This window comes from Hermetia illucens, chromosome 1, assembly GCF_905115235.1.
Source record: "Hermetia illucens chromosome 1, iHerIll2.2.curated.20191125, whole genome shotgun sequence".
NCBI classification, from domain to species: domain Eukaryota; kingdom Metazoa; phylum Arthropoda; class Insecta; order Diptera; family Stratiomyidae; genus Hermetia; species Hermetia illucens.
The window spans coordinates 63,279,891-63,303,416 of record NC_051849.1 but is presented as its reverse complement, the minus strand read 5'-3'; the positions used below and the strand labels follow the sequence as shown (position 1 = coordinate 63,303,416).

The 23,526-nt window shown below is 39.6% G+C and overlaps 2 protein-coding genes across 2 annotated transcripts in view; one reads left to right on the top strand and one right to left on the bottom strand.

Moving 5' to 3' along the window:
• LOC119650675 (aminopeptidase N) overlaps positions 1–23,526 on the top strand; it is an 84,727-nt gene that overhangs the window by 14,310 nt on the left and 46,891 nt on the right.
• The window catches only part of LOC119650667, a 38,864-nt gene continuing 18,583 nt past the window's right edge, over positions 3,246–23,526 (bottom strand). Inside the window, exons 3-5 of the mRNA XM_038053619.1 lie at positions 8,466–8,537; positions 7,261–7,490; positions 3,246–7,171 (exon numbers count right to left, since the gene is read on the bottom strand). Of these exons, the coding sequence (XP_037909547.1) occupies positions 3,473–7,171; positions 7,261–7,359 (3,798 nt within the window). The 5' untranslated portion in view covers positions 7,360–7,490; positions 8,466–8,537 and the 3' untranslated portion in view covers positions 3,246–3,472. The remainder of the gene's footprint in view (positions 7,172–7,260; positions 7,491–8,465; positions 8,538–23,526) is intronic.

Below are 23,526 nucleotides of genomic sequence, written 5' to 3'. Positions count from 1 at the left end.
TGCAAATTTTAATTTTGTAGAGTAAAGATGAGTCTGGTATCTACAGCCATAAGTTCTGCTATTGTAGAGAAGGTTAAGATCATGAATAAAGCCGAATAAAGCAGGAAAAAAATAATTTTTTACCATATAAACATATTCGAGGCGTATTGATAATCTCGCATGTACTGTTCTAATTATGAAATTATTTATTATCATCATCGATTTCACGAGCAGCTCTCTGGTGTCGTGATATACATCATCGTTCTATTTGAGGGTGGGTCATCCAAATCTTCTTCTCTTGTAAAAAGCAACTTTCTGCAGTTTTTCGGCCCACCCAACATTTGGCAGTATTTTTATAAGTTCCGCAGTGGTATTAGCTGCCTTTTGATACGAACTTTTAGGTACTCGCTAAAGCTCAATTTCCGCTTCTGTTCAATTTTCGCTTCTCCAGGGTCAGGCTGCCTTTTCTAGTTAGGTCTTTACCGTTCTCACTGTCTGCGTTCTGGGCCTTTTGCTGCAACAACTACAACAAGTCACAGGCAAAGCCGACAATCGTAGCCTCCTCTCAAAGGGATGCAAAATCACTTCATTATACATGACACTCCACAGCAGGGATCAGTATGGAGCCCTGTGGTACTCTTTGGGTTCCTCAACCGCCCCGTACCATACAGCTCTCTGGGAAAGCTAATTCCCAAACAGACTCGCCAAATATCCAGGAACACCTATGTCAGCCAATGCGCCTTTATTTCGGCTCTAGTTTGCGGAATTGAATGCGTTTTTGATATCCAATGTCAACATTTTTGCAAGCCTCACCATCGTCCCTATTGTATCTATGTTTTAACGAAAAGTCAGACTTAGTCTTCATTGCTCTATTAGGGATGCCAACCAAACCTAGGGCCGTATTGTTCGGTAACTGGAGATAACAGGACCCGCTCACCTGGCACACGGTTTGCCTTTGTGCTGAAGAAAGAGAGTAGCAACAATTTCTTTCAGAAGGTGTGTACAGGCCGACTGAGATCATTTTTGCAGTGTTTTCATTACTAACCTGTAAGCCCCACTCCAAAGAGTTTATATCAACATCTTCGCATAATTGTTTTAAACGTTTCTGTAGTTGTGTTCCCCCTGTCGACCATTGTTGGTGCTCTGAAGTGGCGAGGAATACGGGAGAGCAACCCTGTTGACTGAGTTAACATCAAGCGGATAAGGAGAAACTTCACGTGGTAACACCGGGAAACGCTGTATTCATATTGACTTGTTGGTCGTGGTGTTGTAGAAGAATACTCCAAAGCTTTGGTGGATCAGATCCGAGGGTGCACAGAACTTCGGCCACGAAGCCTGAGAAGAATTTGTCTGGTACCATGAGAACCTGGATAGGCTTCCGAGTTCATATGTCTCAGGGGAATTCTAGGGTATTGTTTCTTAATCCGGTTATTTGTGGTTGGCCCCCTAGTGGGAGTTGTATGGAAGTTGTAATTACGAACAAAGCCCTTTGAGTTTCAAGCGTGGAGCTACGATACACCACTCGGGTGTTATATTTTTTAGTTCGGCACAGGATTTTGTTAGGTATTGAATTCACCAGTATAAATGCTGAGCCTGCACTCAGTATAAACTAGTACCCTTGGGCTTGTTACGGCGAGGCTATGTGTCCACAAAGTCTACCCATGTGTTAAGAAGGTGGGATTTGGCGGGCACGGAGGGTACCTACATTAAACCACCAGGACTTAACTGTCGATCATAACTCCGGGCTTTGCCCATTAGCCTCTGGTAAACTTCTTTGACAGGAAACAGGAAACACGCCGTTCATAAACTTGTAATTTCGTTGATCTATCAGTAACTGGGTTTGCAAAGTAGGGAGCAGTGTCGTTCTGGGTATAGCAGCCTCCATGTAGGGATCTTACGCCTTAGAGGATGTGTCCCTTTCGAAAACTTTCACCACGCACCCGGGCAACCCAAACCGCACTCTGCGGGGCCTTTTTTGAGTTTGATTCACCCTTGATCTCCATGTAGATTTCCTCGTGGCCATTGAGACTGTGCTACTCATTACATTGTCAAGCAGCCTTTTTAATTAAAGTGGTATATTAAATCAGATGAAAATGAATGAGGTCCCAACTTTCGCGAGTCGTAGCAGTTGACGTTCAATTTTATTAGCTTACTCTGCGATTTGCGTTGAAAGTTCTCGTGTACTCCGTGCACTCTTTACATAGTGTGCAATTTGTGTCAGCTTCATGGCACTCGCTGGTGTATGCCTTCCCGATGTGGCGAAGCCACTTGTTCCCTAAGACACATAAACCAACCTATTTGTACTCTCCTTGCTGCCGACAGAAGTTGATCCCTTTTTAAGGTTTTGTGGAAAACAAAATCTTTTTAAAATCGGTTTACTGTCTGTCTGTCGCATATAGTGAGTTACATCCTTTTACCGCACTATTTTTAACAAATTTACAATTGGTCAAAGTTGTCGCTTCTTTGCAATGTCAATATCATTCGAAAGTGTCTGACTTTCACATAATATATGCATATATTATGTGCTACGTACTAACGGGACAAGTGCACTCTAGGATGTTTTTATAAAAGAAATACATAAAACTTTTCATACCTTAAACGTCCAGCTTTCGGTTTCCCGACTGGTTTTCTTTTGGGGATGTGCTGCCTACATGTTCGATTTTATTTCCGGGTTTTTTCCCCATAGCCAATTTTCGGATGTGTGCATGTGCACGCCTATTACTCATCTGCCGAGCGTTCCCTTTTCCACATAAAAGGACACGCCTGATGGGAGATTTGGTAACTCCGCACAGGACTGTAAAATCACTGGGTGTGATCCTCAATCTTCAGATTAATTGGAGATTAAACATGGAGTTAGGAGTTATAATGGTTCGTATAGCCTTCTACGCCTGCAAGAAAATCTTCATGAAGAAAAAGGCGTCTGCAGCCAGAACTGGCTCTTTGAATGTAACCGTGGGAGTTTGTGGCATCAAAATTGCTTAAAACTGACATTTCTTGTTGGATCACATTGAATATGGAATCTCTGCTATTCAGCAGTGCGGAATCTTAATCTTATCTTCTATTGACAAGAGCAGTAACTATAGTTCTTTGAAATTACCGCACCCGCTATTTTTTTATTTACAAACAACTAATCCAGCTTGAACAATAAAATCCCATTCATTAGCGGCAACTAGTTAGAAGGTGATGTCCTGGGGTGACTAAGTTTTAAGAACGAAAAAATTAAAACTATTCTCTTGGTTCTGAGATTATATTATTGTATATGCATATTTAAATAAAGATTGCCTGGGGCAATACTCATAAGCGTACAATGGCTTAATTATAGAAAATAAACAATTTTGATGATAATACAATCTACTACAAAAATAAATATTTAATGGTCGTAACACTAGCTTACTGTAACAATATTCGGCAATTATCTATAGCGTAAAGTAAGTAGTATCTACAGCCTTAAAAAGTAAAGCAACACCTACTGAACAACATTTGACGAACTGTCTTATTTATTATTTTGACCACAACACAATCCTTTAATGAAAGTCGACCACATACTCCTCGTAACAGGATCTAATATGATAAAGTATATGAACATGACAAATCCTTGCAGGGTAGCAGTCAAACAGAAAAGATATGAGAACACCAAACTTATCTTAGCCGCAGCTAAAAGCCCAAATATCCAAGTGAAGCCGAGAAGGAAGAATAGTAGAATTGACAATCGGATCTGTGACAAGGCAGAACTTCGATCGACTGAGCGGATTTTCTCCTTGGGACCACGAACAATGTTGTAGAGAACCAGCAAAAATATAATTAAATTTGCGATTATAATAGCTGCTATTGGCAGGATGACTCCGAAGTAAAGAGCTTGCCCTGATGGATAGCAAATCTGAGATTCGTCCCGATTGTCGATGGGAATGTACGAGTGCATATCGATGATGAGTACAGCTGCAACAGGGACGATTGGTATGCACCAACCTAGAATAAAAGCTTTGATGAAGAAACGAGGAGGGCGGGTGTTCCCCAAGACTTGCACATACCTCTTGAATTGCAAATACGCTATTATAAGCATCCATGAAAACTGAACTAGGACTGAATAATGCAAGCATGCACCCAAGATAATGCAGCTGGAGAATATTTGATTTTCTAAAAGATGCACTGTGAGTAATTCGGTGTTCACAAAACAGAAAAGAATCATTTGGAATGCGATTGCTATCGAGAAATTCAAGACCACCTTTGAGGTCGGCTTTTCACGCCATTTGTCGAAAATTATTGCGGTTATAACAATTCCAGTGATGCCTACAAGGGACAGCGAGCACCCTAGGATTGTAATCATGTCGAGAGCTTCTTTGTGAAGTTCTGTAATTATTACATGATCAGCTGTAACTGAGAGATTATACGAACCACCGACTAGATAGGCAAAGGGAGTTAAGTGTGAACAGCCGCACAGTACAACGTCGTTATCCGTGCTAGACTTGGCTAGAAATTCTAACCCATCATCGGCCCAAGTGGAGTAGTTCCAATATCGGCAACTATCTGAGGATACGTTGCTTTTGGTTTTGAACATTTTCAAGAAAAGGGGAAGGATTTCAGGTAAAGCCGGATTATATCCTGGAATAGAGACACTGATAATTTTACTAAACACTAGGTTGTCGACTATATCCCGATCTTCTTGAAATAGTTTGTCGTTGTAGTAAATTTTCAAAACAATTCTGAGCGGCGGTCTATCCAAGAGAAGGGTTTGGTTGATTTTCGCAGGGATCTCGTCTAGTCTGTTTAATAGGCTTTGCGGAACAAATGTGGCTATTTCTAAATCATCTTCATCTAGGAGGTCGTATTCCGATGTATTGGCGAAAAGCAAGCGTGTTTTACTCTCCCGAAAATCGTGGCTTTTGTCGTTGGTGTATAGAGCTACCCCCGAATAATTACTCACACTTGGGTCAATTATATATGTAATGAGTTTCGGAGATCTGTAAACTATCACCCCCATTTCGGGGTGGTTTGAAGAATGCGTGTCGTTAGAGTAAATGGTATCATTTCTTGTGGAAAGGGTATTGAAAATCTTTTCAAAGGCATCCAAGAGAATGTTTGTGGAGTTTAGTTTGATGGCCGGTTTGAAAACTCGTCGATCGACATCCATTAGGCTGTTGTATATTCGTATTATACTCTCAGTGTCATTGACGGCGTTCAGTTGGGTTGTCGGTTCGGTCTTATTGCTTGTTTCTCGTTCCACCCTACTCTCAATAGTTTTCGCTACAGATTGCATGATTCTACCGAGATAGAATAAATCAGCAGGTATAAATTTCTGAGTCGTATTCACCAGAGTTTCAACACTCGTTAGCGCTACAGTCGGTTGACTTTCAGCGAATTTTTTACGGTCGATTTCGTAAAGATCTCTAGTTATGATCTGTTGAGTAATTCGCGTGGCACATTTAAAGCGAGGATCAAGTGGCTCCCAAGTAGCTCCATAGAGGAAGTCTCCGATACATTTCCTAAATACTGGTAGTCCGTTGCGAAGTAGACAGAGCTTATAAGTTGTAGTGGAGGACCCTATTTCTGCAGGCTGCCAAGTTCGATTAATCGACGCTGAAGTTTCGGAAAAGCAATAATTGGTACTATTCACGACATTGGTTACTCCGTATGGGGAAATAGCAAGCATATTGCTCAACAAACGTCTCATATGGGCACGCACTTGCACATCTCGATCGAAGTCGTCTTTCACTCCTTCAATATATTCTGAATCATCCTCCTCGGAGCTATTGTCGACGGATGAACCTTTCAAGGAAACGGCTGCGTGGCATAATACTGTCAGGTGAACTCCTGGTTCGAGAGATTCAATGGACATGACGCGCACATTGTGAATATCAAGGTCCTTGAAATTTCCCACATTTCCATGGGTATTTCTTATGTTATTAAGCAACATGCGAATTGTTTTCCCGTAAGTTTTCATGTTCGCGTTGATCCTATCACAACGTACGAATTTGCATGGAAGATTGAAAAAGAAGGCGAAATAATGTCCCTTTTGCTTTTTCGCAGCGATAATTTTTGGAGATGATATCAATTCGAAATCGAAAATACTGTGCGCTTCACACCAATAATATCCTGGACCATCCCCGTAAAGCTTTAGTTCATAAATTGACTTTTTACTGTCTTCCCACACGAGCTGTTTGATCTTCACTGGCTGCAGCTGTTCATAATCTGCATTGGTAAAACATCGAATCCCGCACTCACTGTTTTCGCGATCGTCTCGCTTATCATCAGGCTGGCTTTGATCACACCAAATACCTCGACGGTTATACACGGTTAGAATCAATGATTCTACAGAAGGTTCAAATGATAGATACATCTCAACCTCTTCCAATTTCGGAATGCTATACATTTCTATCATGCACGTCAAATTTCGTGGGAGTCCATTTACTGTACCGAGACCGCCTTGGTTATTGAGGGTAATCGCGGTATTCGAGGAACTGTTAAAATGAACTAAACACATTTCGTTGCTTTCCATTTCAGAATACGAGGCTAAATATAGTGCGGCTTGGTTTTTCAACAATTCAGAGAAGTCTGGATTTTCCACAAGATGATGTGGTCTATATCGCACTATGCGGTAGCACTGATTCGGTACAATCCTTAAAGCAACTGAGCCTACTTCACATGGAGCTTGTATCAAAGGGTTTTCACGGGAAACACATAACATTGGCAAGTTATCACTACAATTTCGCATAACGACCATAGGATTTAAATCCATTGTAACATTCACACTGACACAGTCGTAAGGGGACAATTCCTCATAATCCACTTTAACGGGCTCACCCCATAGCTCACCAGGTATCCTCCATTGGGCTGGGTTGTAATTTTGCGAACGTGCCGGCAGCCAAAACTCGGTACTGTTGTGCTTATCTATTATGTAGTTTATTATAAATCGCTGCTTCTTTTCGTTCAATTTGAAAAAAATCCTGTCAGATCCGTAGCAAAATCTCTCATCCCATGGACCAGGTGCCGAAACCTTTATGTTGAAATAGTCGTCATCGTTGAAAAACTGTTTGATTCGCTCCAGTGAGTGTTTGAAAGACTGATGACTACAATTTGAAAAAGGTGGGTTGTATCTGTTGCACTGCTGGATAATCGTTTCATTCGTGTCTGTTCGGCACATGAAATCGCTAATTATTTCCTCTGACCTTACTTTGTAGTCATTTTCGACACACCACTGCAAAGGAAAAAAAGATAATTAAAGATGGTGAACATTTTTATAACAAACACCTAAATGGCAACCTAAGCCACTTTTAAGCCACTTACCAGTTCTGCTGTGTACGAAGGTGCAGCTAGATATGCAACTAAAAATGCAACCACCACTCTCCGAAGTGGTGATTGTAACAAGGTAGGCATCCGCCGCATCTTGTGATGCTAGCTGACTTCTTATTGCCGCAAGATTCCTCACCAGAATGACTCTCACTTTATTCGGTATCCTATGGGCTCGCTCCCATACAACACGGTAACAAACGATACCGTACTGCTTTTTCTATTTGCTTTAAATTAGACGGCAATACTTATCTTTATTTGAAGAAACATAATATTTGAGAAATGTTATCAGATACTGTGGATTTTGAGCAGCTTAACAGAAAGATGCTACGGTGGCCGATAACAAGTCGGTATACGGAAAAAGTGCGGAATATTGTAACTGCTTATTATAGTGTGGGGGAGAATATTCTGCTCCCTTAAGTGTTAGGTGCGAAAAATATTTTAAGAAGACTCTGAACAGGATGGGAGGAGAAAGGTGGAGATATCTGCGTTATTGAAACTGAAAATTTAGCCAAGACCAGAAATTTTGGTTTTCCTTCAAGAGCTTCCCTCAGATAATTTGCATATACCTACGCACTGCCGCTATCCCATCAATTGCGTCAATCAAATTTCAAATTCATACGTCCTCCTGAGATATTTGAAATCCGATAGCAATAGTTCATAAAACGAAGTTTTATATTCAAAGCAACATTTTTAGTTCCAGCAGCTTTTGCGTGGTGGTTTACTACTTTTGAATATCTACGCACATATACAAATTGAATACTTTGTATGTGTATGTTCAAACGTACGTATTTATTGCAACTGTATTGAATTTAGATATCAACTAAAACTAGAGATAAAATGCGCAAGATAGCATGATACAGTTGTTCAAATACCTACAACACCTCGGCCGCAAAATGCAAAATAAGAGTATATATATGTACAAATGTAAGAACACGGAAACTTTTTATTTGAGTTCAAAACGCATCAATATATTTTATTCATATGGCGCCATTTGAATGTATAATGAACCTCTTAACCACTTGATTCCTAAAAGCACATTTTGGTACTACTAAATAGACGCTAAGAATTTTTACAGTCCCTTTCCTTTCCCTTTTATATCTTTCCGCTGCTTTTTGAGAATCTTGCATTCTTCCACTCTTACACGCGACATTGTTTGACTGAGATCTACTTGGATATGACTTCTACGTTACCAATTTTACCTTCATTTACTGAATCCTTACTTGTCGCTCGAAACCAGGCCTGATGAAAGAGGTGGAAGTTTTCTTGGAGACCTGGAATAGGAATTTCAATTAAAAACAAGTCAGGAAACCGGAAGCTTGATGCTTCAGGTATAAAAGGTTTTGTGTTTCCCTATATGAGGAGCATAACGTAGCAGTTGTGGAATGCCACTTCATCCAGGTTGCGTTAATGCGTGAAGCAATTTCATTACGCAGTTCTCCATTGGCTGATAGCATTGACCCGAGATATTTAAATCGCTCAGTTCTGGGCAGGTTATTGCCATTGCCAAAACTGAGGGATTTAAATATACTGCCATTGCCAAAACTCAGCGATTCAAATATCTCGAGTCAATGCTATCAGCCAATGGAGAACTGCGTAATGGAATTGCTTCACGCATTTACGCAACATGGATGAAGTGGCATTCCAAAACTGGTGTTCTTCGTGGTAGACGTATCAGCGCACGTCCCAAATCTAAAATTTACTGCACTGTTGTTCGTCTGCCGCTCTCTATAGTTCTGAATGTTGGCCGACTATAAAAGACAATGAACGGCGTCTTGCGGTAATGGAGACGAAGATGTGGCATTGCACTGTGTGGCGTGACACGTTTTGATCACGTCTGAAATGATAACATCCGCAATCGATATGGGTTTACACCGATCGTGGAAAAACTGCGAGAGAGGCGTTTTCGATGGTTGTGGTCACGTAATTCACGATATCGAGAACTCACTTACCAATCTTGGCCTGAACATCGAAGTCAATGGTAAGCAACCAAAAAGCCAGCCGATACACTGGATGGGAACTTAAAGGCCTCGCGATTACATCCTGATCAGGCATTTGATAAAATAAAATGACGAAAGCGATCACGACGAGCCGACCCCGCTTCTGAACGGGAAAAAGGCTGAAGAAAAAGAAAAAGATATGCGGAGCGACGAGTGCACGACAGCTCCGTGTCGCATAGCTAAAATTCCATCGCACTCTATTTTTTAGAAAGCGATTTAAATAAATCATTTGATGGAAACCCCTGTATTGATAATAGTCAACCTCATACGCTTCACACTCTGAGTTTAATATTATTAGCAAATGCCAAGAATGTAACCTACGTCAAATATAAAAAATGGCTGTTGAGAATTAAATTCTTCTTGAATGCAATGTCAATCATGCTCGTTAATTATGACGTCAGCATCTTATTTGTATGGCTTAGGATACTGTTAATTCGCGCGGAATTGATAAGTTTGAACTATATAACTTTGACACTAATAGTTGGATTTTCATGAAACAATGAGGCTGTCCTCTATTTCGGTGCAAAATTTAGTACACGTAGGATGAACTTAAGGGGAGTGTTTTAGTCAATTTCTAAAAGTTGATAATATACTATTGATAAATTTATTTGAGCAGATACCGGAATGGGACATCTCTCGAAGATTAGATTCCACATAAGTGTTTTACACAAAACCTCAAAAAGGACTGCAGATAAGTAGCTTCTTCATAAATGCGACTTTAATATTTCACGCGAATGTCAATTATTCCCGTTAATTATGACGTCAGCATCTTATTTGCATATGTTTGGAAGCAGTGAATTCGCGCGAAATTGCTAAGTTTGAACTGCTATAACTTTGGCGTTAATAGCCAGATTTGCAAGAAATTTAGCACGTATATATGAAATATTGTCGTCTATGCTGGTACAAAATTCGGAAGTCCTAGAATGAATTTAAGGGGGGTTTTTCAGTAAATTTCTAAAAGTTAGTAATAAACTATTAGTAAGTTTGTTTCACCAGATATCGAAATGGGACATATTTTGAAGCCTAGATTTCATCTAAGCGCACCACCCTGATTTTTTCGGATTTTTAGGTTGGGTTGTTTCCGAAAATGAATCCTGTCTCACTTTCAGTGCGTACATTTTGACTTCTTACTCATGCACTTTGCAATTCACGCCGAAACTAATATCAGTTTCGGAAAGCTCAAATCGAGATCCTATACGACTATATCGGGTGAAAAGAATTTTTGTATCTCCCCTTTTCATGTATGGGGAGCCCCTCTTTAAACTGCACCTAAATTTATGCCACTGTATGCGTAGGATTTCATGGTTCCCATCTGTTCACCAAATTTCATTCGGATTGGTTTAACCGTTTTGGAGAAAAGTGCGTGTGACAGACAGATAGACAGTCAGGGAGACATTGAATCGATTTTAATAGAAAGGGATAGTAGGGGGCCCTCGCAATTTCTACCCTGGGGGGAATATGTTTGTGTAGTTAATGATTCCAATTTATGCCGGGCCAACGTAATACAGCGGTATATTGCTGAATAGAATCAATGGAAGTGCAAGTGAAATATTTTCTCTTCTTCATAAGTCGGAATTGCGTTCCCAGCAAGCAAATTGAAATACTTCACCGAATGGCGCACTTCAAACTTCATATCCTATTCGTCTATTTGGGAGCCTGCTTGTATGCATGGGGTCGAAATGTTCCTTGATAGGCCGTATAAAATAAAAGAAACTGAAACACAATGTATGACATAAAGAGATTTGTCGATGATCGAAGGCAATACTGAGTAGCCGGAGACGACCAATGGGGAAGACCTATCCCAAAACCTAAAACAAGTTCGTGAGTTTGACATGAAGTTTCGCACGTAAAGATTGAAGCGCCGCCGAGGTGTTTCGTCGACACGTCGATGTTTGTCTCTATCATAACCAGGCTTGAGAAATGGGGGAGGGGATTTTTTGAACACTTCAGTCCCTCTCGTGTCATTATAAGAGACTTTGTGGGCCCTTAACCAATGCGCGGATTCAAAGCGGAACCTGGAAAGCCAATATGGGACATCACGCGAACGTAACGAATGATCAACACGGAAACTAAACCTGGTTTGTTTCTTTAGGATTAGCACAATATTGATGTCTTTGATATGTATGTATATATGTATATCTGGTGTTTAGCAATTAATGAAGGAATACTTTGTATTTTTTTTTATGTGGGAATAGAAAACCATGCATAGGGAGTTCCTCACATAATATGAACACAACACTTTTCACATAATATGAACACAAAACCTTTTACCACAGCTTTCGGTATCCCGACTTGATTATCGTTCTTCAACCACTAGAACGTGCAAAAACAAATCAGTTTGATTCGACTCCAAAACCACTATGAACTCTCGCAAAGAATCCGCACTTTTAGAAGCATTTACTATTCGACCCCTTCTTAATGAACAGCTTTTTAATCTTCGCTTCCTCAATCGGAGTGACGAATAACTAATAATAATGATATTTCCCTACCATTTAGCACACATTCCCGAATAAGTTTACCGATTAATTTCTGTCTGCACATATGTTACCCGCGATCATTTTTCTTATTCTACGAGGAGCACTTCTTTAAATTTTCTGCTCACAATCAATTGGTTTTCCACCATTCAAGGTTTCGCTAATGTTGCTTTGGTTGTCCACACCCTTGGAGCTGAAATTCAACGTCAGCGTTGAAAATAGTTAAAACTGCCTTGAATTTTTCTCATTCACCCCGGCTAGAAAAAAACGTTGGAGATGTACTTAACAATATGCACTATGTGCAAACCTATATGAAAGCAAGATGTGAGCGATCATTTCGCAATATTACGAAATTGTTATGTTAACACTTGTAAAATATTTAAATAGAAATGTATTTGAGGTACGAGGTGATAGGATTTTGCAAACAACATTTTAAAAAGTAGAATTAGAACGATCACTGCTAATATGAGTGAATGGCGTGATGAGAACTAGGAAATTGGATGGGATAAGAAATATTGTATATTAGCAAATACATATTTCCTACTTCTAGGTACTTTAGTCAAGCATTTTGTTTTGAATATTCTCCCAAGTGCATTATCCTATTTGACACAAGGGCCAAGGATTATCCTAGAATATGTGCGGAATCTTCATTACTCTCTTCGCAGAATCTGCAGATAACATTCGCAAATATCCATGGTTTCCACAAGTGGCAATTTAATCTGCTGTGACCAGTAACTATCCCCCTCCCTCCTTTAGCACCTTAGACTGCTCTATTCTTGGTAAGTTCACCTAGTATAGCTCCCCAAGCGTTCTTCTTCAATGGTTAGTGTCATGACCATAAACCCCTTTCCGATTCCACAAAATAGTTCTGGTGTGTATAGCGGCGTTTCTGCTCCCTTACTAGTTCGCGACCTCATTGCTTTCCAACCCAATATGGCCTGAAACCCACAATATCCAGAATTACTTTGAAAGCCGCCCGGCTGACTAAAATATTATAATTGTAATATTTTGTTTCCTATAGTTCCTTTGGAGGTTAAAGTGAGCACACCTATCGGCGGCGTATACTTCCGCCCTGAATTATATTGGCTTGGCGTTTAGGGCTTAGCACCCAAACTTTAACAAAATGTCAGACGATGACAGCTTTACGGTTTCTTATCAGGGCAGAGGCAAAACGTCCTAAACGAGGGGTCCGTGGACCAAAAAAAGAGGGAGTAAGTTGCTCTCCATTTGGTCCGGTCCGGCGTTAAGTTGATGCGGACTTAGGACCCCACAATTCTGAAAAAAATATTTTCAGCTCTGGCCCTGCTCTGGTCAATAAGGCGGATTTCAATATAATTCGTAGTCATGTCGTGTTCTGCGTGTTTTTTAGTCCGGTCCGGCATTAAGATGATGTGGACTTAGGACCCCACAATTCTCAAACAAATCTGCAATCTTCTTCGGACATTCTTCCTCTCTGTCCTTGGCTACATCTGGATGTGGTGGCGAATAGGAGTCAATCCTAGAAGGACGGCCAGAGATGCCTTTGGATACTTCTTCATTGCCAGAGTGGTACACAGACAAGACAGTTATTGAAGTTTGTCTGTCTGTCCTAACAGACAGACAACCATCCTTTAGGTAATCATTGGCCTTACTATTACAGAATATATCCAGCGTTTATTTTTGAGGTTTGTCTCCATTTCTTCCCTGCTCTGCAAATCACAAAAATTTTACATATGTTTCCCAGATGTGTTTCCCATAGTAATTTTGGTCAGGTGTAATTTCCAAGTGTGTATTTATCCTGGATCAGATACTACTAATAATCAATCCCAATTGAACTCTGCCACAGAGGATGTCCTCATAATACACTATCGTCAGCGTAACCCTATATTCCAGTATTTGTAAGCTCTCCTAGTTTGACAACTACTAAACTTCACATTAACCGTAACGGAGCCCCACTCTATAGCCTTGGGTTATGTTCATTACAATGGAACCCGTTGACTAATTCTCTTACGTTTTACCCTTAAAGAAGGCCAAGATGCATTCGCAATTTCTTCATGCCATATGTTATCAAAAGTATTATACTTCCGATATTTAAAAACACACAGAGAGCTATTTACTTGGTATCAATTGCATCGCTTAATACATCCCTCAGCTAATACAGGGCAGTTTCATCGTCCTGCCGGGTAATCCTGTTGACGTGGATATAAGGGATTACGTGTTAAAACGTTCGTTCTAATGTGATCAAAGACCTTCTCCACCGTTTCCAGTACAAATAATGTCAGTCAATTGGGTCCAAAATATTTAGGTTCAAAATGATTTTGTTTACCCATTTTCAGAATGGAAATCCCTTTGCCCGCCTTCTTCCCAAGGCTATGTTACTCCCTATCGCTCTTAAAAGAAATTCTAAAATGATTTCTATACCCGTTTGCAGTAGCGCTGGGAAGATACCATGCACTCAGGGCAATTTCAGTGATTTAAATATTTTACTGCCCATCTTACTTTCCCTTTTTCATCTCCCTGTTTATTATTGGGGTGTCAAGCAGAATGTTATTGTCTTTCGTGGTGGGAAGTGAGTTTTGAGAAACAGATATAGCCTGTCCACCTCGCTATCGGTAAATATCCTGCCTTCATTTTACAGGCAGTGAGAATGACCTTGAATAGCCTGGATACATCTGCGGTTTATACAATCCCTCCGCAGAATTTTTTGAAACTATTTACTTCACTGATCGCGTTGCTGTACGTCATTAGTGGGTTGATGTACTTCAGTCAGTCCCCGGTTTGTTTCACCCAATTGAAAAGTTTTCGGACCTCTATTCTCATCCTGGCTCGGTTGTAGTCTTTCACTCTCACACATCTCCAGTTTCAAGTCATTCCTGATATCACAGCCTTTCTCTAGATGATCTATACTATTTCTCAGGTGGCCAAAATGTAGTAAATTCATTCGAAAATGAAACGGTTGATCTTTTGTAACTATGTTAATAATAGAAAGACCCCCTTAAAATCTTCTAGCATTATGCGCTGTGCTCTTCTTTATACTACTGCACAATTCGGTGCTCCTACGATAAATTGAAGGGGGCGAATTTAAAAGTAGATATCGAAATTATGTATTTTCAGGTTTAGGTTCCATTTAAGTGCGAAATTGAGTCCTTTCACTATTGTGCAACGGAGAGAACGGTGAGAGTAAATCCGGGGTTGGTTCGAAAACCGTGCGAGCCGATCTATTATCTTTTTTCCACTGAAATTTCCATTCCGAATCTGCAAGAAAAATCCACGCCCGGAGCCCCTTTCCAACCCCTCTCGTCAGATCCAAAACCAATATCTATTGTGAAAGTACTGTTCGAGGCCTTTCATATGATATCCTACATAAACATATTAACAGAGAAAATTACACCCCCTTTTGCATATATGGGGGACCCTTTAAACGCACTCAAGTCCATGCCACTTACTGTGTGCGTGGGATTTCGTAGTTCCAATACATCCAAAAACTTGTTTCCAACCGATGAGGCTGTTTTTCATCCATCTATACCAAGTTTGAAATAAGTGACGTTTAATACATGACGTATGAGGGACGGAAGTGAGACCTCTCTTCCTGCATTTGCGGGCATGGCTACCGTATGTCGACGAGACACTTCAAGGGAATTGAATTAAGATGTTGGCAGAGCTGTAGGAACGCCTTCTACCGCTTTTTCAGTTTTTGGGATAACTCTGAACTCGTCAATGTGAATGTTTTTTTTGGGTCATCTGCAAAACTCTCATCTTATTTCAACATCTACAAGATTTTCCTGAGGAGGAGTTGGTATGAGATTTTGAAGTTGTCTCTTCAGACAGCTTGGCCATCTCGACTGAGATGGTTCTAATCTAAATTTCTGATGTATTATCTTCATCTCTAGTGACATCTTTTACTCAGAAAAATGTTCTTACAATGGAACAAAGCAGACAGTCACAATGACCTCTACCATAAAACATATGTACATTATTGCTAAGCAATCCTTAAAACGTCATCACCCCACATTCCAAATGTTGACCAACCCCTTAAATTTTCAACATCTAAGATGCAAGCCGTCAGTTCAAGTGAACATCTTCTTCTCTCAACCAGACTCACTAACACTATTCGTTACTTAAAATTTGTCAACCGTAAAATGGTCATAAACCTAATCAAGTAAAACGTAGAACACCATTCCAACATATCCAAATTAACCGATAATAGTTTTTTAATACCCGCTTCTCCACGAACTGTAAACGTGCCTAGATCGATTCCTTTCCCCGAAACAATAAAAATTTCCTCCTTCTTGATTGGCATTTCCTTTTAACGTTCGCCAAAATCAATAAGTAGAAGATCAGACCACTTTAAGAATAATAACATTATCCCAAACTGTTATTGTGCTCATCCTGGAAACTCAGAATTGCTCCGGATTAACAGCCAGACTCCCAAGATAGGATATAGTTGAGAGCCGATCCAAAGTGAAAGTTCAGAAGCAGTTTTCAACCCCTTCTCAAGACTGTTTTCATATATCCTCGATCAATCTTATCTCACTCTCTGGGACGATATATGTACGACAACGACAACTATCAGATTTTTTGTTAGGATAAGTATGATAATAATAATAATCGTTCGCGCATCAATCCCTATTGGATCAGGGCCTTGAAGTGTGTTAGAGCACTTCATTCAAAGACTTCAACAATATTCGCATATTTTCATCCTGGCACCGGATTTTCTCTCGTCGACCCGGGCTTGAATCCATGATCGCTGAATCAAGCAGGTATCATCTACATAATGGAGGCAAAAGTTGTACCCTTTGAAGCTCTCTCTCTCCGAGTCAGTGACTTTGACCTAATGATTGTAGAGGAGGCAAAAATAAATACCAACAAAAATGTTCTCAGTCTGACGGGCCATCCAAATTTTTGCATTTAACTTAATTGACACAGCATCGAGGTAGTTCTGGTTATTGTTGTTTCTGCTGAAAGTGGTATTGAACTCGATATCACACTACGGATTAACCACGCCAAGTCGGCCTTAATTATCATATGAGGTCCAGAACTCGGAAATGCAGCTATTTCTACTCTACCATCAGGTTAGACTACTCTTTTATCATCACTACCGAAAATCCGTGGATGAACATTGCTATTGTCAACTCCTATTCGAACTGTTGCAAGGATCAACTCCTCTACAAACCCTTTCTTGATAATGTATTAGATCTCATATGTTCAAACTGGAATTACAACAGATCTGTAGAGAAGCATACATCCACTCAGGCTTCAAGCCTGAACTTAATCCTTATTTCTCAATCTTTACACTTTCTCCTTGATATGCTTGCCCATGCCCATGTTCGCTATCTCTCCTGACGAATAAGGGGATATCGTATCTCATTTTGGATCTTAGATTCAATCCTATTTTGGGGCAGTTTGGTTGCCTCAAAGAAAAAGTGGTCGTTCACGTAATTATTGATTTTGAAAGCCAATTCGCAAAATAAATTTGCACATGTTTTGACGCGACCTGAGAATTTGGGTTCATACTGAGAATCTTCGTGTTATCTGCAAAAGTTGCAATCAATTGTAGATCTAAACTATAGATAAGATAGGTGTCGGTTCTAGGACGGAAAACTGATGACTCTTATTTGAATGCTACAGTTACGAGATGAAAGCTTTTGTACTTTATCTTGAATTTGGGCTTCAAATGGTAAAATGTGTTATTTCTACCTATAATGAGGTCATGATCTGAAGTTTAATTTTGATCCAACTGCTCTTGATGACTTAAGCAATTGGAATCAAATGCATATTATTAATGATCGTGTAGATCACATGGTGTCAGTTCTTGTCAGATTCCCACGGTACAGATCACATATTCTTGGAGTCACAGAAAACAGTCAGTCGTTTGATAGTATCCCAATATCTGAAGTGAATATAGAATAGATATATATTTCGTTCACAAGTCACAATGCAAAGTATGTTCTTACTACAAAATCGCTGACTAGCATTTTTAGCGATTTTTATATTTCGTTTTGTTGATTGTTGATCATTACGTATTTAATTTTTTTTATTTGATAAATAAACCCTTATTCAATCTCAAATATGAAAAGATTAAAAATTATATTACCATGATTTTCGTTATTACAGTTTTATTTATATGCAAGTTGGCAAATGGAAAAAAGATATTGCGGTCTTTTTTGACCTAGTCACTGCTAAGCTTCATAAACCGTTTTCTTCTCTCATATATGGGGGTTAAAAGTGTTTTCAACTTTCATTCATTCAACAATGTTAGGAAACACATGTTATTACTTATTAGAAATTAGAACAGCTTCAATCAACAACTGGCAAGTGGGGAAATAAAAATATGAGTATCTCAATCAGTTAATGACCTTAACCGCAGTGCTGATATGATATTCCAAATAAATTGATACGGCAATTCTTCTTAGCATACTATTTAGATAAAAATGCATCTACTATATATATAAATGCTAGTGAAAATATATTTGTAAAGGAATCTCGGAAGCGGGTGTTCCTCAATTGGCGTATTTGGGAAATCTGCTTTAGAAATTTTAAGGTCTTAAGTTTACCGCACGGCAACCTGTAAAATTTAAAGAAAGAAAAGTTAAGAGGCAATACTACTGCAGATGTAAAAAATTATTCGATTTTTGACTGGGCCCGTTGCGGAGGAAAAATTTGAAAATTAGAAACCAATGTAAATGTTCAAGGCTTTCGCATACGTTACGCAAAATATAAAGTATTACTTAAGGGGGTCATTCCGTGTGAAGACCGTTTTTTCGTTTCTCTTTGGAAATTTTTTGTGAAGAACCGGATTAAGATACAAATACGAATTTTCTACCATATATTTATTAATATCTTGAGCATGCGTAATAATTTTTCCAGTCTGATATTATAGTTCATTACAGAAGTACAGAGCAAAATATGTACCCATCTCCAAAAAAATGGGGTTTTCCGCTGTCACGCTAGAAGGCGCTATGCTCATCTTAGAGAAAAAAAGAAAGGTATCTTAGCATGCGGAATTAACCACGGTACACATACTAGGATTATTAAAAAATATTAAATGATAAATTTTTGGTGCCTTATTAACATTTTTTTTTGTACATTTTGGTGTTTATTCACGGTTTCTTCAATGCATAAAAAACGGCCACAATTATCCTAGTTTGCGAACTGTAGAAATATGTTCTGAACAAGTTATGAAAATTTCAAAACGAAACAAAATTCGTTGGATAGGCTGACAGCCGATAAAAATTAGAATGTGATCATTAACCATAAAATCTTAAGTGATCATTAATCTGCTATACCTAGTCAATAAACCCTCGGTTTCTAAAAAAAAATACATTAAAGACTTGGCGTCAATTTTCACTCTTTTATCGAAATCATTCGAACGTCGTTCAGACCGGTAAATTCGCACTTCATTACGGTGTTCGACATAAATCTGACATACGACAGCGGCCACCAATTCGTTTTTTTTTATTATATTTGACCATTAAAATCTTCACTATAAGTCTTGATAAATAAGCTGTCGAATTTTCAAATTGGCATATTTTGTCGTTTTTTTAAGCAGCATTTTAAGGGGAAGGGGATAGATTCCCCCTTTTTAACCCTGATGAAAATTCTCGACGGTCACCCGCATTTTGAAAATTTACCGTCCCACAAAGTAGCGTTTAAAATTATGTCAAAGTTTGATCTTTCAAACTTACCCCTTTAAGAAGAGGGAAAGGTCCTCCTACCTAACCCTGTTAGAAAATTACAGCGTCCACTCCTCCTTAAAAAGAGATGGTGCTCAAAATAGCGCTACTTTCATGTTATAATGGTAGGGTTTAACTTTGAAACATTTCCCTACAGGCGAAAAGGAGAATGTGAAGGGAGAAGTAGGTGATCATCTCTCTCGAAATCTTGTTGTAGAACGGCGGCAACTGCCTCCCCCCCCCCTTTCAAAGTTTCAGGATTACAAATTCGGTTTTTTTCTAAAAAAAGTTTGATTTACCGGCCTCCTTCCCGGAGGGGGGAAGAATACAGAGGCCATGTGGAAGGAAGAAGGCCCCTTCTTTCCAACGCCTTTGAAGAACTGTGGCGATCGTACATAGCTCAAAATTCAGAATATTCCTTCATATATTTTCAAACTCCCAGATATATGTACTTATTGGTTCAAGTCGCGCCTGGATAACCACAACTTAATGTTTAGAGTAGCGAGGAAAGTTCCAGCTCTGGCCAGCTGCGGTTGTAAAGACCGAATCAGGGGAGAATAGGTAAATAGTTTTAACTAGGCTTTCTGTGCAACGTAGATGCTATAGTGCTGGCCTGACCAGTCTTGTTTGGATAAGTTTAGCTGCTGCCCTTCTTACTTTTGCTGGATAATCTCAGAAGCTATACTCCTTTGAGCAGCAATGAAATCCTACTACAGCTAATTTGGAGTCTTTACTCAACAAATATGGGTCGCATGTGACAATATTAATTCAAACTTTCATAATAAGCTAGTTACCGATAGTACTAACATACATATAGGCATATCCACTGGACACTACTCGCCAATTTTATTAACGTATACATATGTTTATCTCGTCTTCACTCCTCTATGTTTCATCTAATATCAGAAGTAAGCACCCCACATGAATATACTCTGCGAAAAACAATTTTACACCCTCCTTGGTATGTAATGGGAGCCAGCCTTTAATCTCAATGCAAAATGAAGCCACTCGCTGCATGTAATGGGACTCACAGACCAACCGTTCTCGCTAAATTTCGTGATAAGAGGTTCAGCCGTTTCCGTGTCAATAGGTTCCACACGAAACATTAAAAACCCACTTTGAGGACCATGACTTGCCATGAGTTTTCGCCGCGTTTGAAGAGAGAGCAATTCTGCCTTCCGCTTCGAGAAACTGTTCATCCCCTGAAGTTGAAAATTCAACCTTTACTGAAGCCTTGACAATCAACTTGCGATGTCTTAGTAAAGCCGCTAAGCCAAAATCAGCTATTCTCGTCTCCCTAACGTATAGCTCCGTTGCGTGTTACAAATTATGTTTTCTTACTTTGCTTGTTTTGTGTACTTATTGTAACTAAGAAGTAGTCTAAGATTGCAAATAATCATTGAAAAATTTGGTCCACACATTATTTTTATTTTAAATGAGGAAATATTACTCATTTTGTAATTCGTCTGACGTTACACTGTCGTACCTTCCTTTTAAAGTGCACACGCAAATACGTTCTACTGACATCTACAGTGTATGACAGAAACCAGAAATATGAAAGTATCAAAATGTATCAGCCCATTAGGGTATGGTTTAAGCATATACTCCAGGAATACCCTGCTTGTTGTAAAATACAACTAACAAGGATTGAAATTTGTCGGTTAGCAAGCAGCACATTTGGAATCTTTCTTTCTACCGAAATGTTAATGCTTCCCACATCCACGACCCTTAGCTATGAAAAACGGTTTAGAGTTAGTTTCTGGAATGTGCACCAACGGTGCCAGGGGTCCTTAGAATGCACACTTTCTCCTGTTTGAACGAGAATTCCGGCGCTAACATGTTGGGTCTCAGCGAAGTTAGATGGTAGGACTCTGGAGGATATTTCTTTCCTCTTGCAGCAATTGCTGTTGTACACCAGCTTGCTGGCAGTAGACGTAAATCTACCGCAAGGGGTACTTTTATGGCTTGGTATATTGACCGTATATTGAATGCAAGTTTTCGTTCCAAAGCATCACATTATTCAATGTTACGAAGGTTTCCGATATAGAGAAGAAGGATGCTTTCTATGAGCAATTACATGTAGCTGACCGTAAAAAAATGGCAAAATATTTCATAAGCTGTACACTGTTCGCACACAGGTCCTGCCGCTAGGTCAAGTAAGTTTCGAATGGAGGGCAGTGATGATGAAACCAGATCGACTATATCGCAAGCAGTAGATTTATCAATCGTCTTTTAAATATGCACAGCAAAAAAGGTGTTGACATCGGCCTCGAAAGGGACCATAATCATGAGCAGCTGAGGAGATAGAAGGAACACTTCACCATGATTTTGATTTTTATAATATCCGGTGAAGTTCCGCCCCATGGGGATGATATGGTAAGCAACTGTTACCTGTGACACCCTTCATGCTCTTCTTTGGCAACATCCTTCATGCTGTTTTGGTTGAATGGAAGTTGTCATTTTTCCTGAAACACTTCGACTACGGCTTGTTCATCTGCTTAGTCTCTTGCCAAGTTGCACCCAACCTCGCCTAAATGGCAAAGTTGGTCTAAAGAGAAACACCAACAAAGCCAAGGTTCCGAGCGTGACTGGTCATCACACTCTTCCATTTGCATAATTAGGCAGAACATTGAGGGTGTTAATCAAGTTGTACATCTAGGTGTGGTTTGTGCCAACGGCGGCACCGAACTCGATGTTACTCGATGCATTAACACTAACGATAGTAACGATAAATCCACCTCCATTGCTTTGTCCAAAATTTGGAAATGTAACTATCTCTACCCAACATCAAGTTGGGGCTGTTTCAGGTCAATGTTTTCTCTGTGCTCCAAGAGTTCATCAATTCATGAGTGCGTCGGATTATCGGGGTATTATGGGCTCAGGCAATAACTAAACAAAAACTTGTCAGATTCCCTTGAACATTTCGATGATAAAACGTATTTTAAGATGGCTGACCAGTGAGTTACCCTAGAACTACGTGGTATAAAACGGTGGAGAAAGAATACAAACTTCTCGGCAAATCGAGCTCACTGTCAGAAACCGACAACGATGGAACAGAGATATAGTTGTTGCACCCCACCTTACAGAGGGGTTTATATGAATCATTAAATACGATACTTGTCCTTGTACGTCTTTGCTACATCACCACGTAAGATTATAGGGATTGCTTTTCTTCGACAATGAGTGTACTGTGACATCCAAACCCCCTATTATTTTGAAAATAGTGTTAGTATCAGCTTGTCCCTGACTTGCCAGCTTTTCCCCGACCGTCTTCGGATTCATAATCAAATTCATAACGACCTTTTGACTCCTTGCAATAATCGCTCTAACCGTGGTGTAATAGATTACGGTTTTAGCATTTGTGTATATGGATTTTTTCTTGAGTGGTATTCTTGGAATATAGGCGAACTATATCAATGCCTCTTAAAAGTTGCCTAAAGAATATTCAAATACATTTCATCCATCATTTCTTCGGAGCTGCACTTTGTATTCGCAGATCAACATGACCATTTTTCAATAGTTCACCAACTATGAAGTACTGGCCATTGTAATTTCTAAAATGTTGGAGGTCTTGCTGGCTCTGAGTTCTTACATATTCTACGCAATCAACATCCAAATCTGATTTTTTTCTTTCCAGTGCCTAGAGAACTCCAGCGAAGTCAGTCTAAGCCAACTATCCACCAACAAATTGAAATTTCTAGTTCTGATTCTAGTTTTGGGCGAATAATAGATACGTTGACTGACAGCCAAGCTTTAGGCGATAACATTCTTCAAGTTGACGGGTTACTGTAGGGACAAATTGAATAGTCTAGGCGGTTGGCTTAAGGTCTTTCTCCTCCGGGTTCCTGACACATAAATATGAAGTGCTCTAAAGCGAAGAAGATTTCGTCCTGCTACGACGAAATTCGGACATGGGACCTTATGAATTACAGAGTCAATTTTGCCAAACTTGGCACACCTTATAATATAGTACATTGCCGCATTTGCGGCACCATCTTCGCGATTGATCCAGGCAGCGGACACTAGGTAAAGCGTTCTTTGGAGCATTTAAGAGCTTTCTATCTGTAGCTAAAATTAAGAACTCGCCAGATTTACTCCTTCCACTTACAAGCCCGTGCTCTTCGGAGCTATGATATT